This window comes from Neodiprion virginianus, chromosome 3 (assembly GCF_021901495.1).
Source record: "Neodiprion virginianus isolate iyNeoVirg1 chromosome 3, iyNeoVirg1.1, whole genome shotgun sequence".
Taxonomy (NCBI): domain Eukaryota; kingdom Metazoa; phylum Arthropoda; class Insecta; order Hymenoptera; family Diprionidae; genus Neodiprion; species Neodiprion virginianus.
Genome location: NC_060879.1, coordinates 617,838 through 641,855, shown reverse-complemented (window position 1 = coordinate 641,855; position 24,018 = coordinate 617,838). Strand labels below are relative to the sequence as shown.

The following is a 24,018-nucleotide window of genomic DNA, read 5'->3' as shown; positions in this document are numbered from 1 at the left end:
GTGATTGGCCGAGAGCGCTGCTTCAGCCAATCACGACTAGGTGCAAAAGAGAACCGCTGTTATCTTTGGCTAGTCACGCATGCGCAAATGAAACAGAGGCTCGGATTTGAGTCCGACGAATCGAGACATCGGAGCAACGGAAACGTGTAATGGAAACGCGGGGACGCAGCTGTCACAACACGAAATATCTGTGGAGATTTTGACACTTCGGTATATCAAAGTGAATGTTCTTTCACGTTTAGAAAAATGACAGAAAATACGAGCAATCCATACAACATAAACGGGCAGCATTTCAACCCCGACATGTATCTGGAAAAAATGCTCAAGGTTAGGCGGCTCTAACTTATCCTCATAACCTAAAATTCAATCAAAATCGTAGTGAAAAATATCGGTTTTATTAGCCACGATTATTCTACCTACTTCGAGGTTTCGCAATCTAACAAATTTTGTCTTTTATACCAAATGCAGGAATGCACACTGAAACAGATCATGGACAATGAAGCTGAAATAATTCGCGATACCCAGACGCTTCATTCTGACATGCAGACTTTGGTATATGAAAATTACAACAAATTCATTTCTGCTACCGATACCATAAGAAAGGTGAATGTTTTCAAAACATGTGAGAACTGGCAAAATTCTTATCGACATATTGATTTCAGATGAAGAATGATTTCAAGAAAATGGAGGATAGCATGGAATCGCTGTCCAGCAACATGGACAGCATCACGTCATTTTCAGAACAGATATCTTCAACTTTGCAAGGCACAAGGCAACAGATAACGAGACTATCGTCCGTGCACACTCTTCTCAAGAAGCTACAATTTCTATTTAAGCTGCCAGCTAAATTGAAAGATAAGATGAACAATGGAAACTACTCCCAGGTGAGTAAGGAAGAAAAGGAGGAATAAGGAAAACGGATACACGATTTACTCTTTGTGCAGTGAAATTCAACCAAGTTTTTATAATTTTTCAGGCCGTCCAAGACTACATTCATGCTCAACGTGTCCTGAACCAGTATGGAAACATGCCTTCTTTTCAAGGTATACAAAAGGACTGTGAAGAAATAGTCGAGGAGCTCAAAGTTAAACTGAGAACTCAGTTCCAGAGCAGAGATGCGACCACAAAGTCTCTGGCTGAGAGTGTCGATCTTTTGCTCCAGCTCAAAGAGCCACCCGAATCATTGTGCGCGGAATTCTTAAGTAATGCCGAAAATAGGTTGACCGAACAGTTGAAACAACTCAAGGACATGTGCGAAAATGACGTTATAGAATTCGTGGATATGGGAAGTTCGGGTTTTATGAGCGACCTTTGCCTCATTGTCGCTTCCTATAAAGACATGTTTGTCAACAGAATACCCCTGGACGACACAGAGTTCAGTGACGACTTTGACTCTAAAGCCATTGTGAAATTAGACACTTTTGTTCTGAATAACATGAAGAACTACTTTGATCTCATTGGTAAAAGAGTTGAGGATGTTGGGGATACTGCAATCTTAGTTCGCGCGCTAGACAGGTTTTACAGACGCTTACACGCAGTCAATACTCTCTGCAATGAGACCGATTTTTCCACGTATGTTAAAAAAGTTATTAGATTTTCTATAGACATTGATTAAAAATCGATTTCCGATTTATATTGACGCTTGATGTGTAGGACTGCAACAGAAATTGTCATAAATGCTGGAAGAAAGCAGTGCAGAAGCCATTTACACTCTTTGAAGCAGCATCTGACTGAGGCTTTGGCTAAAGTAAGGCAAACGCTGGCTGCTAAAGTTAGTCAAGATGGTGATACAGGTCTTGCAGAGTTACAGGCCTCTCTGGTCATGCCTACGATAGAAAAAGTGAAAGGAGTCCTGCAGGATTTATTGGTATGTATGTTTTGTTCACAATAAAACGTATTTGTACTCTTTCGCCTATTCGACCAAAATTTTCATGACCGAATTAATGTTACTTGCAGGTATTCCTGCAGCCTGAATTAATGTTCAGTGGAAAATCTCATTTCCTCCAATGCTTTTGCGTTGACGAAGTTAGAGAGGGATTAGTGATTGGATTTTTACATCATCTAACTGCCACAGCTAGCGGATTCTGTTCCGGATCTGACGTGCCTAAATTTCCCCCCACATTACTATTATTGCTGAGCAAAATGTGCATCGAATTTAAAGAATCTAGCGTACATTATCTGGCAAGTTTTGGAACCAAATATTTTGAATAAGTAAAGAATATTGATTGTAAAAAAAAGATAATAAGTTCAGGATCTATTATAATGTATTTTTCAATTACAGTTAACCACAACAGACGATCTCTTCAACATTCAAAGGCATGCATCTTTGGCAAATTTTGTAACGTCAGAAAGTGAAATCTGTAACAACTTTCAAACAGCAGCTCAAAATTTACTAAATCATTACGTGCGACTTCAGGGATTATCTGTTTCACAAATGTTGAGAAAGTCAGTGGAGACACGAGATTGGCTACATACCATTGAACCCAGAACTGTCAGGGCTGTGATGAAGAGAGTAGTCGAGGACGTGACGGCAATTGAGCTGCAAGTTTCCGCCTTGTATGATGATTCAGACGGCCAAATTGATAGGAGCAGCGATAGTAGCAGAAGGACGCATAGGTACGGTACTGAGTCTAGAAAAGTAAACACGAGAGGTTAGAGAATTCATAATAAAATTAGTAGGTGCAATTGTTACGAAATCATTAACTATTAATGCTTATTTCAGCGTCAGTGTATCAAGGCATCAATATCGATCAAATTGGTCCTCCTACACGCCAAGTCATCTAGATTCATCTCTGGTGACAAACATTCACAAATTGTTTTCAGAACGTATAGAGATATTCTCTTCGGTTCAGTTCAACAAAGCTTCGATTCTGACTGGAATTATAAAGATCAGCTTAAAGGTATCTAAGCATTCTCAGTAAGACACTGAGTCTTTTCAACCACGATAAACCACTTTTCAATCCCTCTCAATCTCTATCCAATCTGTCCTAAAAATTTTCCTAAAAATAATCACAGCTCCAATCTTACATCGTGACGTAATGCGTGAAGATATACCGGAGTATGATATAACTTCTAGTAGATATGGTACATACATTAATGGTTGCAGCTTGTGCAGAATGAGCACAATGACAAAATAACTTAGCTATTATCCACTTTGCGTTGTCGAGGTATTACGGTAGCTTCTCTGTGCATATAAAAAAAAAAAAAAAAAAACTACGCAATCCATGGTGTAATAAGCATTACTCTAATAACAAGACCGCAGTGATCAAATTCATGTATTCTACGCTTTGAGGAGTGCATCTCTCTATTGTACCTCTCCACATTTTCGTCGGTCTGATTGTCAGAAACAACAAATATTTTATTGATCATTTCGTATTGATTTCAGACATTTTTGGAATGCGTCAGATTGCGCACGTTCAGCAAGTACGGCCTACAACAAATACAAGTAGATACCCACTATCTCCAGCTTTACTTGTGGCGGTTCGTTTCCGACGAAAAGTGAGTTCAAATATTTATTATTTGATAACCGCAATAAGTCTGGCTAAAGTACAACAGTTTTCTGATTTCCAATTTGTGTGGAATTAAAAGAGGAAAAAAGTAAATACCGATGTAAGGAGCACGTTGAAAGCCCGGAATTCTTAATCCAACTATAAATTTGTTCAATGATCTCCACCCGGTTTTTCATCAGATAATTCTCTGACGAAATTTTATTCTTTTTTCACAGCCTTGTACATTTTCTTCTTGATGAAATATTGGGAAGCGCGGTTCACAGATGTTTAGAGCCTGTGTTGATGGAGCCCAGTGTCGTAGACATTATTTGCGAACGGGGTTGAAGGACTTCCTAATTCCGATAACAATATACCTACGTGTAGTTATACTGTTATTTATATGTAGCGCATACAAAGTGAGAAGTTATACAATTATTAATCTATACAGAGCAACTATAACATTACATATGCAAATAACTACAGTGTATACATTATCGTGGACACTGATTACGCTAATGTTTGTAAAGTCGGTGAAATTATATTACAGATATGTACATATAATAAAAAAAATCATTTGAAATACAAAGAATATGCCTCTTCTTGTAATACAAGTACTGAGGTTATTTGGCGCTTGATATTATTGGAAGAAAGAAAAAAAAAAAGGTGCCGAATAGAAAGGTGAAGGGCGGGGGGCACGAGTGCGAAATAACGACGGAGGTATGCGGCAAGAAGAAGTTAAGACCGATTAAGATCATTTAACCCCTGGACAGCAACTCTTTGGTAATGGGTTTACATTATAGCCGCGGGTTTGTAAGAGGCAGCAAGAGGAAAAAGAGCGCTGCTCGACCGCATCCAGTGACACCATGACATCTGAATTACATTTGTTCACGTTTGACACCACCATACAAGTACGTACGTTATGCACGCGTGTAGGTGGGTGGCCAGGAATTGCTGAATGGGTACTTATACTCGCTGAATGCTCCCGATCTCCCTCGGTCATCCATTTCGTGCATACGTACACGTATATACCCATACACGTAGGCGTATATTATAGTTGCAGGCGGTAGATATAAAGAAAGCAACTCTCTTAATCCCTTGATAAACTGACATTGGACCATTTTCGGTGTATGTGTAACTTATAGACAACCATCGATATCAGACGATAAAAAAACTCGACGCAAGTTGGTCAGTTCTGATTTTGCCATATCGTTTAAATAGGTACGATGCAAATAAGTACAAAAAGAAATTCGTTATCAATGAATATTTATACACCTACATTATATATACTCTCCTCGAGTAGCACATAAATTTTCTACCCCCAGACGTATGATCGCAATCACGATGCGGACGGTAAGTTGCATACGATGATCGTGTTTGTATGTACGTACTCTGCGCGTAGACGAACACGTATTGAACATACGCCGTTGTGTTCATATAAATTCAGGTTGGGTAGGTAGACGTTAAATTGGTCAAAATGCGGTGTGTGGGTCTGCGCCGGATACCCGGGGAATGAATCTCATCCACGGGGAGGAAGTCCAAATTAACGCCACTCAGCTCGTCGCACTGCAACGCACACATGCGACCTAACACGCGTATACGTATACGCATTGACACACGACCGACTTGCATACAGGGTGTAAAGAAAAAGTCGGCTTTTCTCGCGTACGTCGATCGCCTTCTCGTGCCTGTAACGTATAACCGCATAGAAGGGTGATGAGCTAGCCAACAATAATTGGTCACGCGAAGAAATTACGACGATCCAATATCCTGAAATCCTGCATAAGATGGCGAAAAAATGCGCGAGAAGTTGGTGAAAAATTTCAGGCATAAACGGGAGTGTCGGAGATGTACGCGATATTTCATCATTGGGTATTACATCGCATAGCGCATCATTGAGAGCACACGAACGGCACACGTGACCTCAGAAAACACCTGTGCATCTGGGTCTCGTGTGTACATTAGGGAGAATGAATTCCCCGATGGCAAGCAAACGTCCACTCGACCTTAGACTACTGCCACGTTAAAAAGACAATCCAAGTGTATTTGAGAAGAAGTCGCAGAAATTGTTATCTGATTTCAATATCATAATTTCTGCACAACATCCGCATTCTATTCGACACTTTATACTCATTTGTTCTCTTCAACAGAGTTACGATACGCAGGTGAGTCTTGCCGCTGAATTCTGTTACAATAAACCAGGTTTGTGAAATATTTTTATACACTTTATGGGTTGTTGTTTTTTTTTTTTTCTCTCTCTTTTGTTCTTGGTAATCATCATTTGCGAAAGCTCGTACGAATCTAACCGAGTTAAATTGTTTGACATTGGGAATGTTTGATATTGAAATACGTCGAAGAATGTTAAATCCCCTTTTGCCGTAGGGGATCGTCATGCACCAAGGATATAATATCTGTACGAATTTGATAACGTGGCGAATATGGTGAGAAGAATTTCTACAGCAAATAAACGCCCACTAACAACCGTGTGTCGTATGCATGATACAATCAGCGGGCCTACACGTTATATATTATTAACCATGTCTGTTCGTGTGTTATTATACAAGCAATATATATATATATATATATATATATCATCGTCACGATTCGAAAAGCGATATATCCGAACGAATAGAAACAACAGGGAGGGTATAATATCGTAACTCGACAACGCCGCTTTTAAAAAGGATATTCATATTAACGATCGTCGTCATCCGAAGCGTTAGTGGCGTCGTTGGAACGGCCCCGTGCTGCCAGAGGGTCGTAAGTACACGGGTAAGTTTAAATCAGCTTACAGTCAACCCGCATGGGAAGAGAAGAAAGTCACGGGGGTTACACCGTTGTGCCGGAGTTGTTGGGCGACCCTGTCGTGCGGCGGTAAAAAAGCCCTCGGCGCTACTTCCAGGCCATTTCCATCATGCAACAGTGTAAGTGGCACTGCACCGACCGACGCCTCGCGATGAAAAGGAAGCATAGGGGCGCGTATCGTCGGTATACGTGACGAAGGAATCTGCATTACGGGAGGATTAATCACCCGACCCACGGACTCGTGTGTTAAACATTTCGTTCCCAGTTTCATATCCTATGTTCAGGGGTCCTTGCTTGAACCAAGAAGCCGACAATGGCCCTTCCAGCGAACACAGAGTATCCGTTGTTTGCCAATTTATTTGTCCCTGGATACAGCCTGCATGATTCATCGTTGTCGCATTCAGCCCGCGGTATCTTCTGTACACACTGATCGTATTATTTTTCTCGATAATTAACGTGTGCCGTTGGAAAAATTTAACTAAACACAATGTCCCAGCAGGTCTAGTTCTGTTAGCGAATATTATGAGATTAATTTTTGTAATATTAATACTTGAATTATCGAGTCAATATTTAATTTGCAAATTGTACTTTTAAAATGGTTAATTTAACCCGAGAATTTAAGTGGACCCGCTGCGACATTCTTTTTCTAAACGTTAATACGTACGAACTATTACAAGATCTACAATTGTTGTATTCGTCGTAAGTGTTGAAATTGATTTTATAGAAGACGAGCATACGACTCGTATTGCAAACTTACGCTCGGCCCTAAAATACCGAGTTTGCCTCCTTGTTACACAATATACTATTATACATGGAATTCCCTATGTCCAGCATAATCGATTGGATGAAAATCATGTAATTGGAGGCGTTTCGCTTTGTGACCGCAATAATGGGCAGTTTTGAATCCGTGCTCGTTGTTGTGTTCGCAGCTCGGACCGTCTTAACCACTATATCGACGCTAGAGATACGAATTCCAAACACATACCACACCGCGTTTTATACATCAGATTTCGGAGAATAGGTACCTACCGAAACCATCGTCGTTCATTTAGCGCATTGTAATAAACAGTTGCCAGTACCGCGTTAGGTGGCGAACTATGCAACCCCCGCGGTCAGAGGGTCAACGGTCAGTGGTCAGTGGTCAGTTTCGATGACTAACGTCTGCTGGACTGATATAGAAAATACACAGCAGACGCGGGGCAAGCGTAGTTGGGCGATTAGTTTTCCTTAAGCATATATACGCACGTACGCTGTGCAAACGGGCGTAATCTACTTATGCTTTCAATACTCCAAATGTTCCAAACTTTTCCAAACTTTACACAGAGTGTACGTATGTATCTGTGCCGTTCACACTGGATGCATGCTATATAAATTCCGACGTATTTCCATCGAGCCCGCTCACAAGTAGTCAAGGAGGGACCGAGGCTTAAACTCCTGCGGAAGATCGGAACCTTCAAATATTCGTCAACTCCTCCGAGTGCATCCGCGTGCTAAGTAGTAGTGCCGTAGGTGACTTGAGCTTGAATTTCACCTGGGTACGATTACTTTCCACGCTGTTGCGCCCGAACTGCAACGGATTTGGAATACAGCGTATAATAATACAAATACAGTAAGTATAATGTGGTTTTTATAATCGAGGGGGAAAAAGTGGAAGAAAAGTGCGAAGAGCATTTTTTTTTTTTTTAACACCCGTATATAGTGAAAATCTACGGATAACGATGGTTAGATGTTATACGTGCGATCCTCGGTTCGTACTTTATCCGCATTTAGAAGAGTTCGACTCATAGCCGAGATATTCGATTGGTCCAGGGATCTTCAACTGCGAGAAAGTTCTTCGTTCTTTGAAGCTAGTTCAGCACGCCTCATAAATCTTAGTTAATGTTCAAGCATATTATGCCTTCTCTCGATTTTACGATCTAAAAAAATATTCTCAAGTCTTTTTCCGCGGTATTATAATCGAAAGATTTTTAGCTTGATCGGTGTTACATGTAGGTACATAAACTTTGAATGAATCGCGTCACGCGATTTGAAAGATTGTGGCAAGTGACGTTACTTTGGTCCAATTCCTTCTCAAGTATAAACATGCAATAAGCAGGTAACTTGTCTTCCAATATTCTTTCTCTCCGTCTCACCGAGAAAAAAAAAGAAAGAAAAGAACGAAAAGAAATTTCTCCGACTATTGTTACAAGTACGAAGGATTAGAAAAATGTGCCGCAGCTCAACCGACCACCCCGTTACATGTTCTTCGTTATACGAACACGTACAAGCATACGAGGTACAAGTTATAGCCACAATACAAGTGAGGTTCATTCAGCACGGGTCACCGACATGCAGTGATTTCAATTGATAAATTGATTTGGTGAGAGAGGAAGGAGGAAGGAGAGACGAAGAGGAGTGCGATTCGCGAAGTATAAAAGAAATTTGTAAAATGAGGGGGAATGAAAAAAAATTTAGCGAAAACTGCGAGGGTTGGGACGAGGAAGGGGGGGATGGGTTAAGAACTAAGAGGCGACGAAGCACGAGGAGAAGAATAGGAGGAAGAACAGGGAAAAGAAGAAGAACAAACTTGGTGATTATTAGGGAGTTGTACGTCGGCTGAATGCCTAATGCACGGTCGTCCTAGGATTAAATTGACCAATCATTTCCCGCACGGTAAGGGAGCGACCAATTACTCTGACCGCCGTACTATATTAAGCCAATCAAGGCTCGTTTATCACTCAGTCGAGCATCTTCTCTCGCGTTACGCGCATCTCTCTCCCCCCTCCTTTTACCCTCGCATACACAGACACGCGTACACCTACGGTTCATTACTCATACAGAAAACACCCACCCGGACAGAGGCAGCTTGCGAGGAACGCGATTCGCCGCAGTCTTTAGTAAGCCGAGAACGCGCGAGAAAGTCCGGGATTCTCGATGAAATATATACCTACCTACGTGACGTTAAATTTTTCGTAATCATATTGTTCCCGGGACGGTGGAACGAGTTTGAAAGTAGAGAAAATATTGGGGAAAAAATTCGCGTACAACGTAACTACGGATTTTACGCGGGGTTGTATTGCTCGATGTTCGAGAATCAGTTCCGCAACGCGGTTTCGACCAATCGCCCTACGGGTAGAAATGATAATTGGCCGATCGACCAGCCGTCGATTCATTCAAAATCAACCGCTCCCTCCCTCCCTCCCTCCCCCCCGCCCTCCACGTCACCCGTGAGCCCGGCAGGATCAAAAGTTCACGTTCAGATTTCAGTATAACTTTTATTGCCGCAGTGAGTATAGTGTATAACAGTGTCGTGGATCGAGGTAAGACAACCAATCGTTTATTAGTTTCAATTCAAACGTTACGCACTACATAAGCTCTACCATTTGAACAACTGTATAATAATCGGATCCAACAAGTGTTTCCTTCGTTATCATCAATGAAAATTTTATCATCGGCGATATTCGTCGCTGGGTAAAGTTGTGCCCATATTTTACTACATTTTCTTTTTTCATCCAAACGCGTTTGAATATTGGACTTCGATTAACGCCACGACAAATTATCGAGTTATTTTTTTTTTTTTTTGTACGTACGTATATCTTTACCTGTAAGATGGTATATTTTGTGTACGGAATGATCAGCGTGTCCGTATAATTAATTATCATCATAAACCTATAAATCGTTTTAGCATTATGTAGAATACTGCACATGTTACGTAATTTAAAATCCACACAGCGTACGTGCGAAGCACAATTCCGACCGCATGTTATACATATTGGAACGTGAAAGAAAAGAAAAGGAAAGCAAAGAAATAATATCACTGTGAATCATTGCATGACGTTGCGGATGGAAGGTGCACGGTAAGATATACATAACCAGCTTTGTTTCAGCGCATACACATATATTTATACGTATATGTATACAACGACGAAGACGACGATGTCGAAGGCGACGATGTTACACATATGCATACTAAACTGTAGCCAATTTAATTTAACGCGACTGAAACGTCATGTGGAGAATTATTTATTTCCAGATAAGGCGTGTTTTCATTTTTCTTTAGAGACAATAATATTCATTTTACCCCACCTTTAATACTGCTGGACAATTCTGATTTATTGTGCATTTATCACACTTTTTAAATATACTAACCAGATAAATAGTTGAAAATCTATTTCGTTTATTGTATGCTGTACAGAGAAAAAGAGAGAGAGAGAGAGTGAGAGAGAGAGAGAGATGAGAAGGCAGGAAAAATATACTGAAAAATAATTGTCATGCCGCAGCTCTGAAAATAGCGGTTTTCTCTTGGCGGAGAGGAGTTCCGAAGAAGGAGAGGAGCTTCCTTATCTTGTACTGACTTCTTAACCTCTCGCCTGTGATAATATGGAAATAACGCCACCAACAGAGAAGCGGCGAACCGTGATTATAATATACCGTCAGCTTCTTCTCTTCGTTGCCGTACTTCGACAATTTCGCCGATACGTCCACGCGTATAATAATAATAATAATGATAACAACAAGAATAATAATACCACAGGGATAATGTAAATTTATGACATACGTGCATTGTGCGCTATTATGCGTATTACATAGGCATGCCGACGCATTGCACGGGGTGGACAAAAGAGACTAGCCAGCTAGCTGCAACCTATAAGACGTATTGAAATAGGCGCGTTGCCCCTTTTCTCTTCTTTCAAATTTAACCCTTTGAGTCACACATTATTGTGCAGAGTCAACGTTTATAACAAGATGGTATTCCACGGTATTTCGGCTCGCTGATTACGAATCTGAAATCATATTTTGACAATTCGAGGCAGTGGATGCATTATGGTGGAAGGAAATTTCAAATTTGATCGAATACGGTCAAAAAACTCTATGCAGGAAGTTTCGGGTTCGAAATCCGATTTCAGATTCATAATCAGCGAGCCCCAAAACTTAAAACTTATGTAAAACATGTGTATGCGTAGAGGGTCAACTTTCTCAAGAATGAATTATTCCTTCAATTTCCACGATTTTTTTAAATCAATTTGATTCAAACAATAATAATTTACATTATATCGCAATAATTATTCTCGAGTATTGAAAACCTGGTACACTATCAGAAATAGGAAAAACCGCTGAGAAATATGCTGAAAAGTTCTCTAAATATGAAAAAAAAACAACAAAAAAAAGAATAAAAATGCATATAAAATAGGTGGTAAGGATACTTACCACTATGACTCAAAGGGTTGAACCTACACAGAGGAATCGTCGCATCGGGTGGCTACATGATTCAAACGATTGCAGAGTCAACGTTCCGTAACGTAATGAGGCGGTCTAAACGATGCAGCATTGTGCTATTTGTAACGATAATAGGCAGTACGTACCTTATATGCAGCCAAAGCGGATTAGTATCACATATCGCGGGAAAATCCACGTATATTCCGACGCGAGTTAACGTTCCGTATACGTATAATAAGACTAATAAGACCCGTACTTTGTACCGGGAGAGAGAAAGAGAGAGAGAGAGAAAGAGAGAGTAACGCTCGACGTTGTTTATCATCGGTTTATAGCATATTACAAGAGAAGAAGACGAGAAGACTGCAGCAGACGTCGAGACTGTAATAAGTTGGCATATGGCGCGTGTGTAGAGGGAACGGGAATTAACGTTAATTCCCATTAATATACGCGCGGTAGCTTTTGCCATTAGCACTTTGCAGAGCCGTTTCTCTTACGCTTTCGTTCCCGGTGCCGTTCCCGATGCGCGGTCTCAACGTTTAAGGGTGAAAAGTGAAACGTGTCGCGACGCATGAGGGCCGATTTAACCGGACGACCCGAGAGGAGGAACAACTTTTTCGACAAGCAGAGCCTCGCTCGAGTTTCGGCTTGCGTTATACCCTAATTGACCGTTTAAATTCACGCTTCTTAGAAAAGTCTGCGACGACGCCGCGCCCACGCCTGCATACGTGTACACATGATAATAATTTACGAATCGTATGTAACGGGGGGGGTTAACAACTCGACGATTCCATCACCCTCGTATTCCCCGATTTTTAAGTTGAAAATTAATTATTTGACGAATTATTTTCGAGCGTCGTTAAACATAATTATTCCACGAATACTGTTCGATGCTATCGCGCGATGATCAAGTGCGGTGAAACACTAAACAGAACCGTGCTGGGAACCGTAAAAAGTCAAAGATTCAACTGTTGGCGGCTAGGCTCAGACTCGCGTATTAATTAACATCTCCTTTCGGCTGTAAGATCAAAGCATCGGGTCGAGCTCCGGATTACAACGACGTTCGAAAAATCGTATCCCGGATTGCGTGATGAAATACACGTACGTGTGTATAATGCAGCTTGTTTTACGTGTAATTAATACAATGCACCGGAGGGGGAGGTAGAGAAGCGTGCCGAAGTGAAACTCGACGCCGAAGACTAAAGCATGAGCAGACGGTACGTAAGTGTAAGGATAAAATACGGTACGCGTCATCGGTGCATCGCATCTCGGATATCTCCGTCTCCAATTACCTTCCAAGATAGCAAAGCCGGCGTTTTAACGTGACCGCGGTAATGAATATCGATAAAATTCTTGCATAGCCGTGAAAGCTCGACGAGTACAGTATTTGGACATTTTTTGGCCCACGATGGACGCTCGAACACGTAGCTTCGTAATACGCATCGTGCAAACACACGTGGGTTAAAAAAACGCCGAGACAGTCGCCGAGTCGGCGGGTCGAGTTCGCTTCTTCCCGGAGTGAGTGATTCATCGTAGCACGGCTCTAAGGGAGTTTCACGTATTGAATGAAACCCTCTGTGAACGCCAAGCCCATACAATCCGCCTGCGCCTGCACGGCCTCCAGCCAGCTTCTTCGTAAGTCACGGGTTAAGGATTGAACGCCTCTATACTCTATACATCTTACTTCCAGCTTACGCCGCTTCTACACATACACCGCGAGAACGGGGTGTCGTGGTACGTGATGGAATCATGGCTAATTGGGGAGATTTAAATTGTTCCCATCTTTCACTTTTCATTGATAAAAAGATCGGAGCTGGCTGATGAACCGTTCGCGTTTCGCGACGCGCAGGGTATACAATCGGGTATAATAGTCGATGATTAGTATTTACGTTTCAAGCTGATCGGCAAATTTTATTCCAATTCACCGCGTTCCAGGCTTTTTCGCGCCTACTTCCGGCACTGCGTTTCTTCATTGGATGTCAAACGCTGCGTGTAAGCATGTAATATCCAGGCGAGGAGGCACGGAGGAACGGTACGAAGAATTACGCGAACGGAGCTGGGCCCAAAGCACAGTGGGCGGCTTTAATGGGCTACCAAGGCCGGTTCAATGATGCTCTCGGTACCGTCCCATCCATTCGCGTTACACACATCTACCGACTGTCTTTGTATACACGCACACCGAACACAAATTGTTGCGTGATCTCATATCGCTGTGTCGTGTACAACGTTTGCTGTTGTACCTAGGTTTGAAGCACTGACACGATAGAACGGACCCTGCGAGACCAACTGTACGTGCAGCATCGGAAAAGCGAGAAAGGAAGATTCTTTCGGATAGAAAAATGTTGAATTTCGACGAGCTAAAGGCCGTGAAGAATACGTGTACCATGAAAAACACACATGCGAATCTTTGAACGCGGTCAATTTGTAACATCAAACTATGGGCAATTATCCAATGTACGAAGACCGTTTATAATCAGGTACGCGAACAACGACATCACGTACTCTGCGCTTGCACTCTATTAGGGATTTCCTGAATTTTGTCGATTAGGCACGTCTATGAATACTCGCGACGAAGTTTAATGCCTACTTTAGAAGAGGAGTTATTGTCTCTTCGTTAATCAACGTTTGAATTTTTCACACATGTATACGTCGTCATTCTTCGAGCTTTTGAAGAATAATCGTATTACAGTCGAAACTATAATTATAGGCAATATGCGCTGAAACGTTTACATACATATTTCGTTATAGGTCGATCGGTCTGTGCTACATTCTTTTTTTCTTTAGTCTAACTCGTTCTCAGATTATTCTTCCGACGTAGATACACGTGCGTTTCGATACAATCGTCAAGTGCGTTGGTAACAAGTGAGCAAGCACATAATATGCGGCGGTATTTTTGCCAATTGAATAATAGCCCGATTCTCTCGGGTCAACCTATTGAATTAATTCCTTCTCTGCATACCGTAGGCAAAATATGTTTAACGTAATTTTTATTCCGCTTTTCAAATCGGTCCTATTATATAGGTACGTTTCGCGGTATAACAAAGCTTTTATTTATTATACGGTAAGAAAACAAGAAACACCTGCTCAGAAATAGTATACATATTGCGTAACAAGGAGGCAAACTCGGTCTTTTAGGGCCGAGCGTAAGGTTGCAATATGAGTCGTAGGTGAATCGAAGAGAAACATTGATGAGGATGAAGTTAGTAACGTTACTGTAACGATGCGTGTTTAGGAAAAATCGTAACTTCGCACGTTTAGAATCATATTGAAGTTAATAACGTTATCGTAAAGATTCCTGCTGAGGAAAAATCGTTATTTCGCGGTTTTGGAATTGTCTGAAATTCAGTAAACCGTAACCAAAGTACACTCGTATTTCGAAATCTCAGTTCCTTCAAAATCATTGTAAAATTACGAAAACGGTGATTTTTCCCCCAATGTTTCATTACGATAACGTTACTAACTTCAACCTCGTCCTTTAGGAATGTCTAAAATTGCGTAAACCATGATAAATAAAATGTACTCACATTTTGCAAAACCAAATCCTTGAAAGTCATTCTAAAATTGTGTAATTGTGATTTTTTCCCTGATGTTTCGTTAAGTTGACGTTGCTAACTTCAGCCTCGTGAATATTGCAAATACAGGAGTAGAAAAGATCATTGCCTCCTTGTTGCACACGATTCTTCATATAACAAAAGTACGTTACGCGTTTTTTCACGCAGCACGAAATTGAGGTTAGGATCACGTAATGTCAGATGTGTTCGCGACAGCGCATGCGCGCGGTACGGACGAGACTACATTTATCTCCTTGGAGTTGAAAGTGATCTTTTCTGTACTGCGCGCATGCGCATTCGCAGACTCGCCTGACCTCCATAGAAAGAAGCGCTTCGTGTACGGAAAACAAAAAAAAAAAAAAAACGCGTAAACACGCACCCGTTGTATGAATAAAAATACCAGCAGTATTTTCAAGTCAAGTGAAACTGCAGTCAGAGATTATCAGACACGTTTTATTTTTTTGAATTTTTGTACGATAATATCAGTTTTGCATGTACTCTAGTAAGTAATCTCACAACTTTTCGCGGAAGACACTTGGCTAATCGATTCTATACTCTTCAGTATAATCGGCCATCGTACCAAATTCTGTGATATTTACTTTTTTCAGAGACGAGATAAGCTGTGAGGCGAGATCTGATTAACCAGGCGGCATATTACCACGCACTGCAAACATACATCGAATCCTGTCCTGTTCCTAAGTACTAGTGCCGCAGGAGTGAATAGCTTGGGCTAAGTATTACCATGTCTCCTGCTGCTCAAGTGCTTATCAATGGGTCGGGACGCACAGCGCGCTGAACCACGTGCTTTTTCACGCGAGCCGAAGTCGCGAATAATCGCGTCGCTGAAAGGTTGGAATTTGTGTAAACTGACTGAGTGACGATTGGTTGTTGTAATAAATTGGGTTCTTCTTTCGATCGAATCGTTGATGTATCGACGAAGAAAGTGGAAAAAAAAATAATGGTCGTTTGGAGGAGCTGGGATTTGAACCCAGGACTTTCAGCATGCGAAGCAGACACTCTACCACTGAGTTACACCCCCGGTACATACGGAGTTAGAATTATTTGTTTATCACAAACTTACGCCATCAGCGCTGATACAGGTTCTAATCTCTGGTTCGCAAAGATTGTTGGTAAATAAATTGAACGAGAAATGTATGGTAATTATCCGATTTCGAAGGTATAATGCAGACGTTTTTGTTTCTTTGTTTTTTCACATATTTATTTAATTTTTCATGATAAACTACTTTTATTTTATAAAAATTTTAACATCTATATATTTATGTGCACGTTCAGTACGTAAAATTATTGTTTTCGCGGAGTGCCCGATAAATTTTATTCGGTATTATTATTACTATTATTATTGTTGTTGCTGTTGTTGTTATCATTATTACTACTACCTAGATAATACGAGTATATTGAAAATGAAAAATTACTATATCATTATGTCATGTTCGAAATGTGAATATCAGGTACTATATTATGAACTGTTCTCTCCTAAAGTGTAGACAGACTTGATTGAGATCGCCACGCATGCAACTATTGGTCAGTTTAATTCATTCGAAAGATCGAGTGCGACGGTGGTTTGTATTTTTCTTTGTTTTAAGCTGGATTTTTCAACCATATGTTGTTTATAACGGAAGAATAAGGTAAACTGATCATACGTAATGCTCTAGCATAGCTAAGTGTACTTAACGGCACAAGTTGTATAAATACAGATTATATCATAATTTCTGAGGTAATAGAAGACTATATGGACAAAGTATAAAAATAACATGGTACATTTTATAAGTATGTAATAATGAAATTACCCACTTTACTAACAAATAGTAATGATGGTATAAGAATTTTCAACTAATCAAATTAACTAAAATTACTGTCATGGCATTTCGGTGCGAATAATCTTTACAGATGTTTGTACGTTCCATTATTCATGTTGCTATGTTCATTCTCTTTTTTACATATCCATACATAGATATTGTATAAAATAATTAGTTTGATACCCTTGGTAGATTCTTTTGATTTTAGGTCAAGTGCAATAAATTATTGTTATTACTATTATATAATTTTCTACTATAGGCAGGCACGTGTTATGTTATTCTAGTTGTACCACTCGTATTTTTGTATTAAAATGAACACGTGAGAAAAAAAATATAATAAGTAAATTAAACACTAAATTTCGGATGAAAAATGATGGATTCATGTATAATAAGCATAAATACAAACATTCTATTTTCTCGAATAAAAAATAATACTTGTAATATACTTGTCAGTGCTCAGCAATCTAATTCGTTTTATTATCAGTTACACGTCATATGGATATTGTAAAAGTGTTGATGTCAACTCGACCTCACTTTTCAAACTACTTTACGTTGTACGTCAAATGCTCAATTTTTTAGTTTTGTATAAACCATACTAGAATGTACAAAATTCTTTAGCGGAATGTACGATATTAATCTCAGAGTATAGAGATTTTTGAAACCAAAACGTGTCACATTTCGATTACTGTTAACATTAGTACTCATAGCCAGCTGTGGTGACAAACGCAAGATAATTCAATATTACAAGTTCGATATAACGCTAACGCTGTTTGAAAGATCTACTTGACCCTTCAGAACTTTCTGCTGTAGCTTTTTGCCGAATATATTAGCCATCAATTTGTTTCGCCTGGCTTGCTCCTGTTTCTCCCTTTGTTGCCGTTTGCTGCGCACCTCGTGCAGTCTGTAGTAACGTTTACGCAGTCGCTCCTTCATTTCTTCGTCACTTATTTTCCTCTGCGCTGATAAGACTGTAATAAAAATAAACTGATAAACTCTTGCACGTGGCGAATATTTATGTGGCTTGAATTTCGTAACTATCCATCTAAGCAAGCTTGGCAAAGAGGAACAAGTTACCTTTCGGTTTAGTCGTTCTCGGAGTTTTAGATAAATTTGAACCGCTGGCCAGCGCAAGCAGTTGAACGCGTTTCTCTCTCCTCAATTCTCGCAAGTGAGAAATTTCAAACATACACTGCTGACGAGTTTCAACATTATTAACAAAATCAGGCTTATTTTGAGCCAAGTAGTCCTACAAGTTTATAGAGTGAACTTTTAGTTAATTGACATGTAAACTGTACAAGATTTTTTTCTAGCGATAAAGTATAGAATAGAATTATAGAATACCTGAAGAGTCTTTGTCCGTCCGCTATTCTTACCCGAAGTGTAAGACCTTGCTTCGTCGCACAAGCAGCCGCCCCCTGATCTAGCGGTATTAGTTGGCGAATCAGGCACAGCTACCTCGGGCAATCTTCTCGTGTCGATTTTATCATTTTTCTTAGCGACAAAGTCCGAATTTTTATTTACTTTGCCATCCGTGAACGATAATTCGTACGCGATCGGCTTCGGGTAACTTATGTGGCAGTTGCATTTCCTCCCGTTTTTATACATGCTTCCGCAACTTCGACAGTGTTGCTGGTTATTTCCGTCGCTTTCGCCAAGCCTCGATTCGCAGGAACAGTTTGTTCTTGCGCTACGCTTCGGACTGTACAATCTCCTTTCTATATCCTTCAGTTTGTTCTCGCAACAACAATCTTTCCCGCACTTACACAATCCGTCGTTTTTCAATCTCCCTGAGTGTCCCGACAACTGCTGAGATTCGTGCGAATTGTATGAATAATAATGCTTCGCCTGCGACTTTTGTACCCCGTTACTCAAACAATGAGCACATTCGTTACATTTACATTTTCGCTCTCTATAGCAGCTGCAAATTTTCTTATCATTTTCTGCTTGATCCAAGTTTCTGTTCTCACATTTGCAGTTGTCGAAACATTGGCATATCTTTTCACCCCACGTTTTATAGCAAACTTCGCAGGCAATTCCATTAGTTACCGCCAATCCGTCAACTTTTCTGTTCTCACATTTGCAAGTGGCGGAACATCCGCATAACTTCGGTTGTTCTTTTCTTTTCACATGCTCACAGGTGCAGTAATTTTGGCAAGCGGCTACCTCGTTATTCTCAGATTTACCGCAACCGCATTCCGCCCCGTTCACCTCAATTTGACCAACCTTCTTTCGGCATAAATTGCAAATTTCTCCCGATAAATTATCGCATCTCGAGGATCCATTCTCAGCACGCTTAATTTCGCACAAACATTTACCAACGCATTTGCAGATTGTCGTAGAAATACCGCAGTCGCACGTGCACATAGACTTTGAAGCGTTTACTTTATTTTTTGCTTCCTTTGGCTCAGATTTTCGATTTTTGCTGCCGACCCCGTGGCTAATTGGCTGCATAATATCGGTACCGATTTGATTTGGCCGATTAGACTGATCAGAGTTAGAAACAGGGACTCTTTGGTGATTGAAATGAAGAGGTGAAGGCTGATGATGATGAGCGTTTGAAAGATTTTGTTCGGATAATTTTTGGTTAGAAAAATGATATAGACAATTATTTTTTAATAAATTCTGTCCTGCCTCCTGGTGCTCTTGCCTTCTACCGCACTGACAAACGAGACCCGAATGTTTATGAACAGGACAACCAGCTTTCGGTAAAGTGTTTTCAGGCAAGGTTAGCCGGGGTCTTAACGGAGGCGGCGAAGTCAACGAAGAGGGTGAAGTTTGTACGTGAATATTCACTGACGTTACTTCTGAATTGTGATGCTTCAAAGGTGGAGACGTGATTTCGCTTCCGGTTTGGGAATGCGCCCTCGCAGGCTCTGTTCCTGTTTGCGTGCAACTGTTTCGTTTCTTCAATTGATAGTTGAAATTTTTTGCACTGGAACTGACAGTGGATTGGCAAGTCGCCAGGTTGCAGTGAGATGACCACTGCGGTTTGATCGATTCGTCGCAGATATCCGAAGCAGTCCTGAAAACAGTTTTATTTTTTATGTTCAAGGAACAGGTACGAACAGTAATTCTATCACACCGCTTATCTTACCTCTTAGTATTGTCATGATTATTGCCACCACATGCACATTTTAGTAACGCCAACGGTTTCTGTGTAACAATGGCATGTTTAATTTTTTTTGGTGACATCCTCGGGCGATCTGATTTCTTTGGTTGTTCCAATAATCTGAGAAAGTAATAATTAATTTCTCTGAATTCCGTGAAATGGTAGTTAGTTCAGTCGGAATTTACATCACTCCTATTGACAAAGAATAAAGGGCCGAAAATTTTTTTAAGAGTTCATTAGATACCTAGGAACATATCCTGAAGTTCATCGGAAATGTAACTGCAAATTTTCGCACCAAATTTTTTTGAATATCGAAAAAGCTGCTATTTGATGTCACTTTTTGACAAAAATCGTTCCTATGAAAGTTTTCCATCGTATTGCCCTGTATAAAATTAGTTCTTTGCAAACATCACGTCCAAACAAAAATTCGCGCGAAAATGTGGAGCAAATTTTTCGGGCAAACTTCAGAGTATATTTCTGGACCTCTAATAAAACTGTAAAAAAATTGCCAGCCCTCTATTCTTTGTTAAACAAAATCAGTCAAACTTCTGTACATTCAAGCTGAACAAAGTAACGTAACAACGGAATCGACGGAAAGCTTACTTCTTCAAATTAGATAAGTGACTGATTTCATTAGTGATCCAAAGAAGTTGATTTTTCTTTTCAGTTTCCGCATAGCTAACCAACTTTGAATCTCCAGATTCCGAAGTATTGGGTCTGCGTAATTCAAACTGTCTCTCGGACAATGTTGTCGGCATCCTCCAATCAGCACTGTTTTTACTACTGTTACTGGATCCCATTACACTTTGCCTGGCTCCGACAGATGCATCCAAATATATTCTCTTCTGATCCAACGGATTATCGGATGTTGACGTGTCTCCGTTTGGAATTTTGGAATTTTGTTTGAAGTAGAAGATATTATCATGAGCTTTGGCCTTGTCTCTTCGTTGGGGTAGAAAGCACTCCGAGCTCTCACTCTTGTTAGCATCTGTAGGTGAATTGCTGCTTCGCTGACAATCGTCCGCCCTAAGCCCCATTCTTGCCTTTCTCCCATCCATTTCTGTCCTATCCGTTTGTACATCGAATTTGTCGCTATTACTGCTCTCCAAGGTGATCATCTCATCGACAACCCTGACCTCTTCGTTGAGCTGCTTCTTTGGGCTTTTCTTTTTCTTCGATGGTTTCCATTCATCAGAAGAATCAGTCGTATTTTGTTTCTTGGTTAAAGCCTGAATTATATCGGTTCTGTAGACTTTTTTTCTAGCATCGTCTGGATTCCACGGAACATTTTCTTCCAAGTTGTGTTCGATTTTATCGTCGGTATATTTTGCCGTGACCAGTCTCTTAACAACATGGTGTATCAGCCTCTTTTTAACTTGTTTATCGCACTTGTTAGCATCCACTAAACTCTTGAGTATGTTGACGCTCCTTTCCAAGTCTCTTACCAAGCTATCGGAATCTCCCCACAGTTTTTCATCGATACTTGAGCTAGTGTTCGGCATAGTGGAGTTGGATCGTCTCGTGTCAACGGTGGAGACCTGACTTTCGCTCCCATTTGGCACGTTCTCGTATACATGACCTGGGAAATATTCAAAACTGTTTGCTCGTCCAGTAACGTTTTCCGTGTCATCTGGTTGGGGCGTTGCAGCTCGAGAATCGTTGCGAGAAGCATCGGTACTGCTGGGTCGATTCAAATTGCCGTTCGCAATTTCACTGGTCCAACGGTCGTTTTCAGTTGTTCCACACGCGCTACGCTTTTCGGAGTCTGGGACTTTGTACGTATTTTTAGAACCTTTCAGTATGGATTTCTGTACCAAGCTGGTACCCCGCTTAGGTACCGGTGGCTTTTCCTCTTCCAAAACAGAAACTTGTACCCCAATAGACTCTTGGAAACGTTCACTGATAGTGGTTTGAATGACTTTGTCACAGGTAGCTGGTTTGTTGACAATAGTAGCGAGGGATGAGGTGGAATCAAATATGAGCGGCGGAGCAGACTTGCCTTTATCCATGGCCAGCAAATTCAAATCACTTTGACTCCGTTTCAGCAAAAGCTTGGAGGACGGAACGGGGGCCAAGATATTCATAGACGAGCTTTTCTTCAGGACACAAGAACGTGTGCCAGCATTTCCCCCCGACTTCTTGCCTTCTGTGGCATATTTCACTGCCGGTACCTTAAACGGATGCGAGGTTTTTGGCGTCTCGGAGCTACTCACATCCTCAGACTCGACCTGTTTTCTCGTATCTGATTTGATGTCATCGCCAGTTATTATACCGGGTACATGATTCTTGACGATTGGAGTAATTTCAGCTTCACTTTCTGTCTCGGACAATGCTCCAGGAAGAGGTGTAGAGTTGGCGTCCGGCCTTTGTTTTGACCTGGGTCCAGGTTGGCCCTGCGAAGCAGGGCCGGACAAGCTGGACTCCGTCGTTCCCTCCGGATCCTGTCTGAGGGCAGCTGAACAGCCTCTTGCCAAAGCCATGCGCTCGATAGTACTCAATTTCTTGCTACTCTGTCTATTGAGAGGCAGCGTATTGAAGTAACCAACGTCAGCGCCGCTGTCCCACTCCAGTGGTTTGTGCGAAGTAACGCTCGACGTGGGAGAGACGTTGGATTTCCTTTCTTGACTGTCTCCTAAATTTTCTCGGCTCTCATTCTTCTCCTCAGGAATTGTTTCCGGGGTATTTCGTCTCGGCTCTGGAGACGGTGAGCGAGGCTCGGTCAACGGACGTCTATAGATGGAGGAATTATCGTTGCAGCTCGAAGACTGACCAATCAGCGGAGGTCTGGCCCAGCGCCGTCGTTCCCGAGGCACGTAATTAACCAAAGTATAATCCTGGCCGACGCAGTCCTGCCTGCTGGTCTCGCCGCCGTGTCCGCCTGATTTATGATTCAGTTCGTAGATGCTGTAATAATATTTTACCCCCAGATTATCGCCGGCGGTTGTTTCGGGTAGTGAAAAGTACTGATCCAGGTTCGAATTTTGCGAATACTTCTTATAGTACTCCATCACCTGCTTCGACAATGATTTGTTTACGTTAAACGCTACCTTCGGTTGGGAGTCGTGGACGGTGTTATTTAGGCTTGTCGGGTTAAGGAAGGGTCGCTGTTCTCTCGGATTTTCCAACCCGCGGGGTTCCGATTCGCGCAAACGTTCGTCGCAGCTTGAGGCGGAGTCATATTCCATTTTCAATTCTGTACCTTCGTTTACATCCAATACGCGGGTTTTTCTTACGCCTGGCGTCGGCCTCCCCCTCCGCCGTTCACCGTAAACACTGGTTCACATTTCACGTGGATATTCTTCATTGATCACCGATATAACCGTACCGATGGATAGACGATGGAACGCGTTGCGTACCTCGAACACAGGAAAGAAACTCGGCGCTGATAACGCTCTCGGTCCTCTGACAGTTGTGCGAATTGACTGTTCAGAACGCTGGTTGTTTACTTATTGAATAACCTCAAACTTGCGACGCTACAAACTTACCGCCTGTGGCGCTCCGTACGGATCCTCGGAAAACTAAAATTGACTAACACTGACCATATCTTACTAGAGAGAGCTAACAACGTAGAGTTGGCGTCACAGTAACATTGAACAGCGGTTTGCAAGCGGCTTTCCGACATCTACAGACCTAATAAAAAATGCCAGTAAGCAGGAATTCAAATGGTGGAATTTAAAATGCGAATTGGAAACGAAATCGAGATTTTAAATCCCATGGCAACAGTTTACATTTTCAAAAATCAAATAATTAGTGATTACGGCAATATTTGATATTCCATTTTCATACCAGTCAAAATTTTAAATATAAAGACCAGCAAAATTTACACGCAACATGCTGACTAATGTTGCACGATATTTAACGAAATATCAATACATTGTTTATTTAAATTTACTTTAATGATAGAATTACTTATTCTGTACAGCATTTCACCATACAGCGAATTTATTATAATTACCTAGGTATAATATGTAATAACTCGATAATTAAATTTACCTTACAATGATAGATGTAGGGTAGAAAGTTGAATTTAATATTAGTATTCATCGATAAAAACTATC

General features: G+C 41.1%; 2 protein-coding genes, 2 long non-coding RNA genes and 1 other non-coding gene across 8 annotated transcripts; 2 read left to right on the top strand and 3 right to left on the bottom strand.

The window, feature by feature from the left end:
- Positions 1-116: 116 nt before the first annotated feature.
- Positions 117-4,052, top strand: LOC124300534 (vacuolar protein sorting-associated protein 51 homolog). Its single transcript, XM_046754746.1, has 10 exons — positions 117-327; positions 469-603; positions 663-884; positions 977-1,572; positions 1,654-1,867; positions 1,957-2,181; positions 2,282-2,616; positions 2,723-2,900; positions 3,386-3,498; positions 3,725-4,052. Exons 1-10 carry the CDS (start codon positions 247-249, stop codon positions 3,831-3,833), a joined length of 2,208 nt encoding a protein of 735 aa, XP_046610702.1. The 5' UTR covers positions 117-246; the 3' UTR covers positions 3,834-4,052.
- LOC124300545 (uncharacterized) lies at positions 1,660-15,285 on the bottom strand. The gene is made up of 3 exons (XR_006907239.1): positions 15,008-15,285; positions 2,476-2,630; positions 1,660-1,826 (listed from the first exon to the last, which is right to left on the bottom strand). It is a non-coding gene; the product is annotated as an uncharacterized LOC124300545 (long non-coding RNA).
- On the top strand, positions 9,598-16,786 carry LOC124300546 (uncharacterized). The gene is made up of 2 exons (XR_006907240.1): positions 9,598-13,960; positions 15,643-16,786. It is a non-coding gene; the product is annotated as an uncharacterized LOC124300546 (long non-coding RNA).
- Positions 16,002-16,073, bottom strand: Trnaa-cgc (transfer RNA alanine (anticodon CGC)). The gene has a single exon. It is a non-coding gene; the product is annotated as a tRNA-Ala (tRNA).
- LOC124300533 (uncharacterized) lies at positions 16,300-23,439 on the bottom strand. 4 transcript variants are annotated; one of them, XR_006907238.1, is made up of 6 exons: positions 20,564-23,437; positions 19,946-20,080; positions 18,193-19,873; positions 17,926-18,097; positions 16,426-17,819; positions 16,346-16,385 (listed from the first exon to the last, which is right to left on the bottom strand). XR_006907238.1 is itself a non-coding variant. In XM_046754744.1 (5 exons), exons 1-5 carry the CDS (start codon positions 23,143-23,145, stop codon positions 17,593-17,595), a joined length of 4,740 nt encoding a protein of 1,579 aa, XP_046610700.1. In that variant the 5' UTR covers positions 23,146-23,437; the 3' UTR covers positions 16,300-17,592. The 4 variants fall into 4 exon arrangements, 3 of the variants coding, with proteins under 3 accessions (XP_046610700.1, XP_046610699.1, XP_046610701.1); XM_046754744.1 differs by having other exon boundaries at positions 16,300-17,819; positions 17,926-18,040; XM_046754743.1 differs by having other exon boundaries at positions 16,301-17,819.
- Between the last annotated feature and the right edge of the window lie 579 nt (positions 23,440-24,018).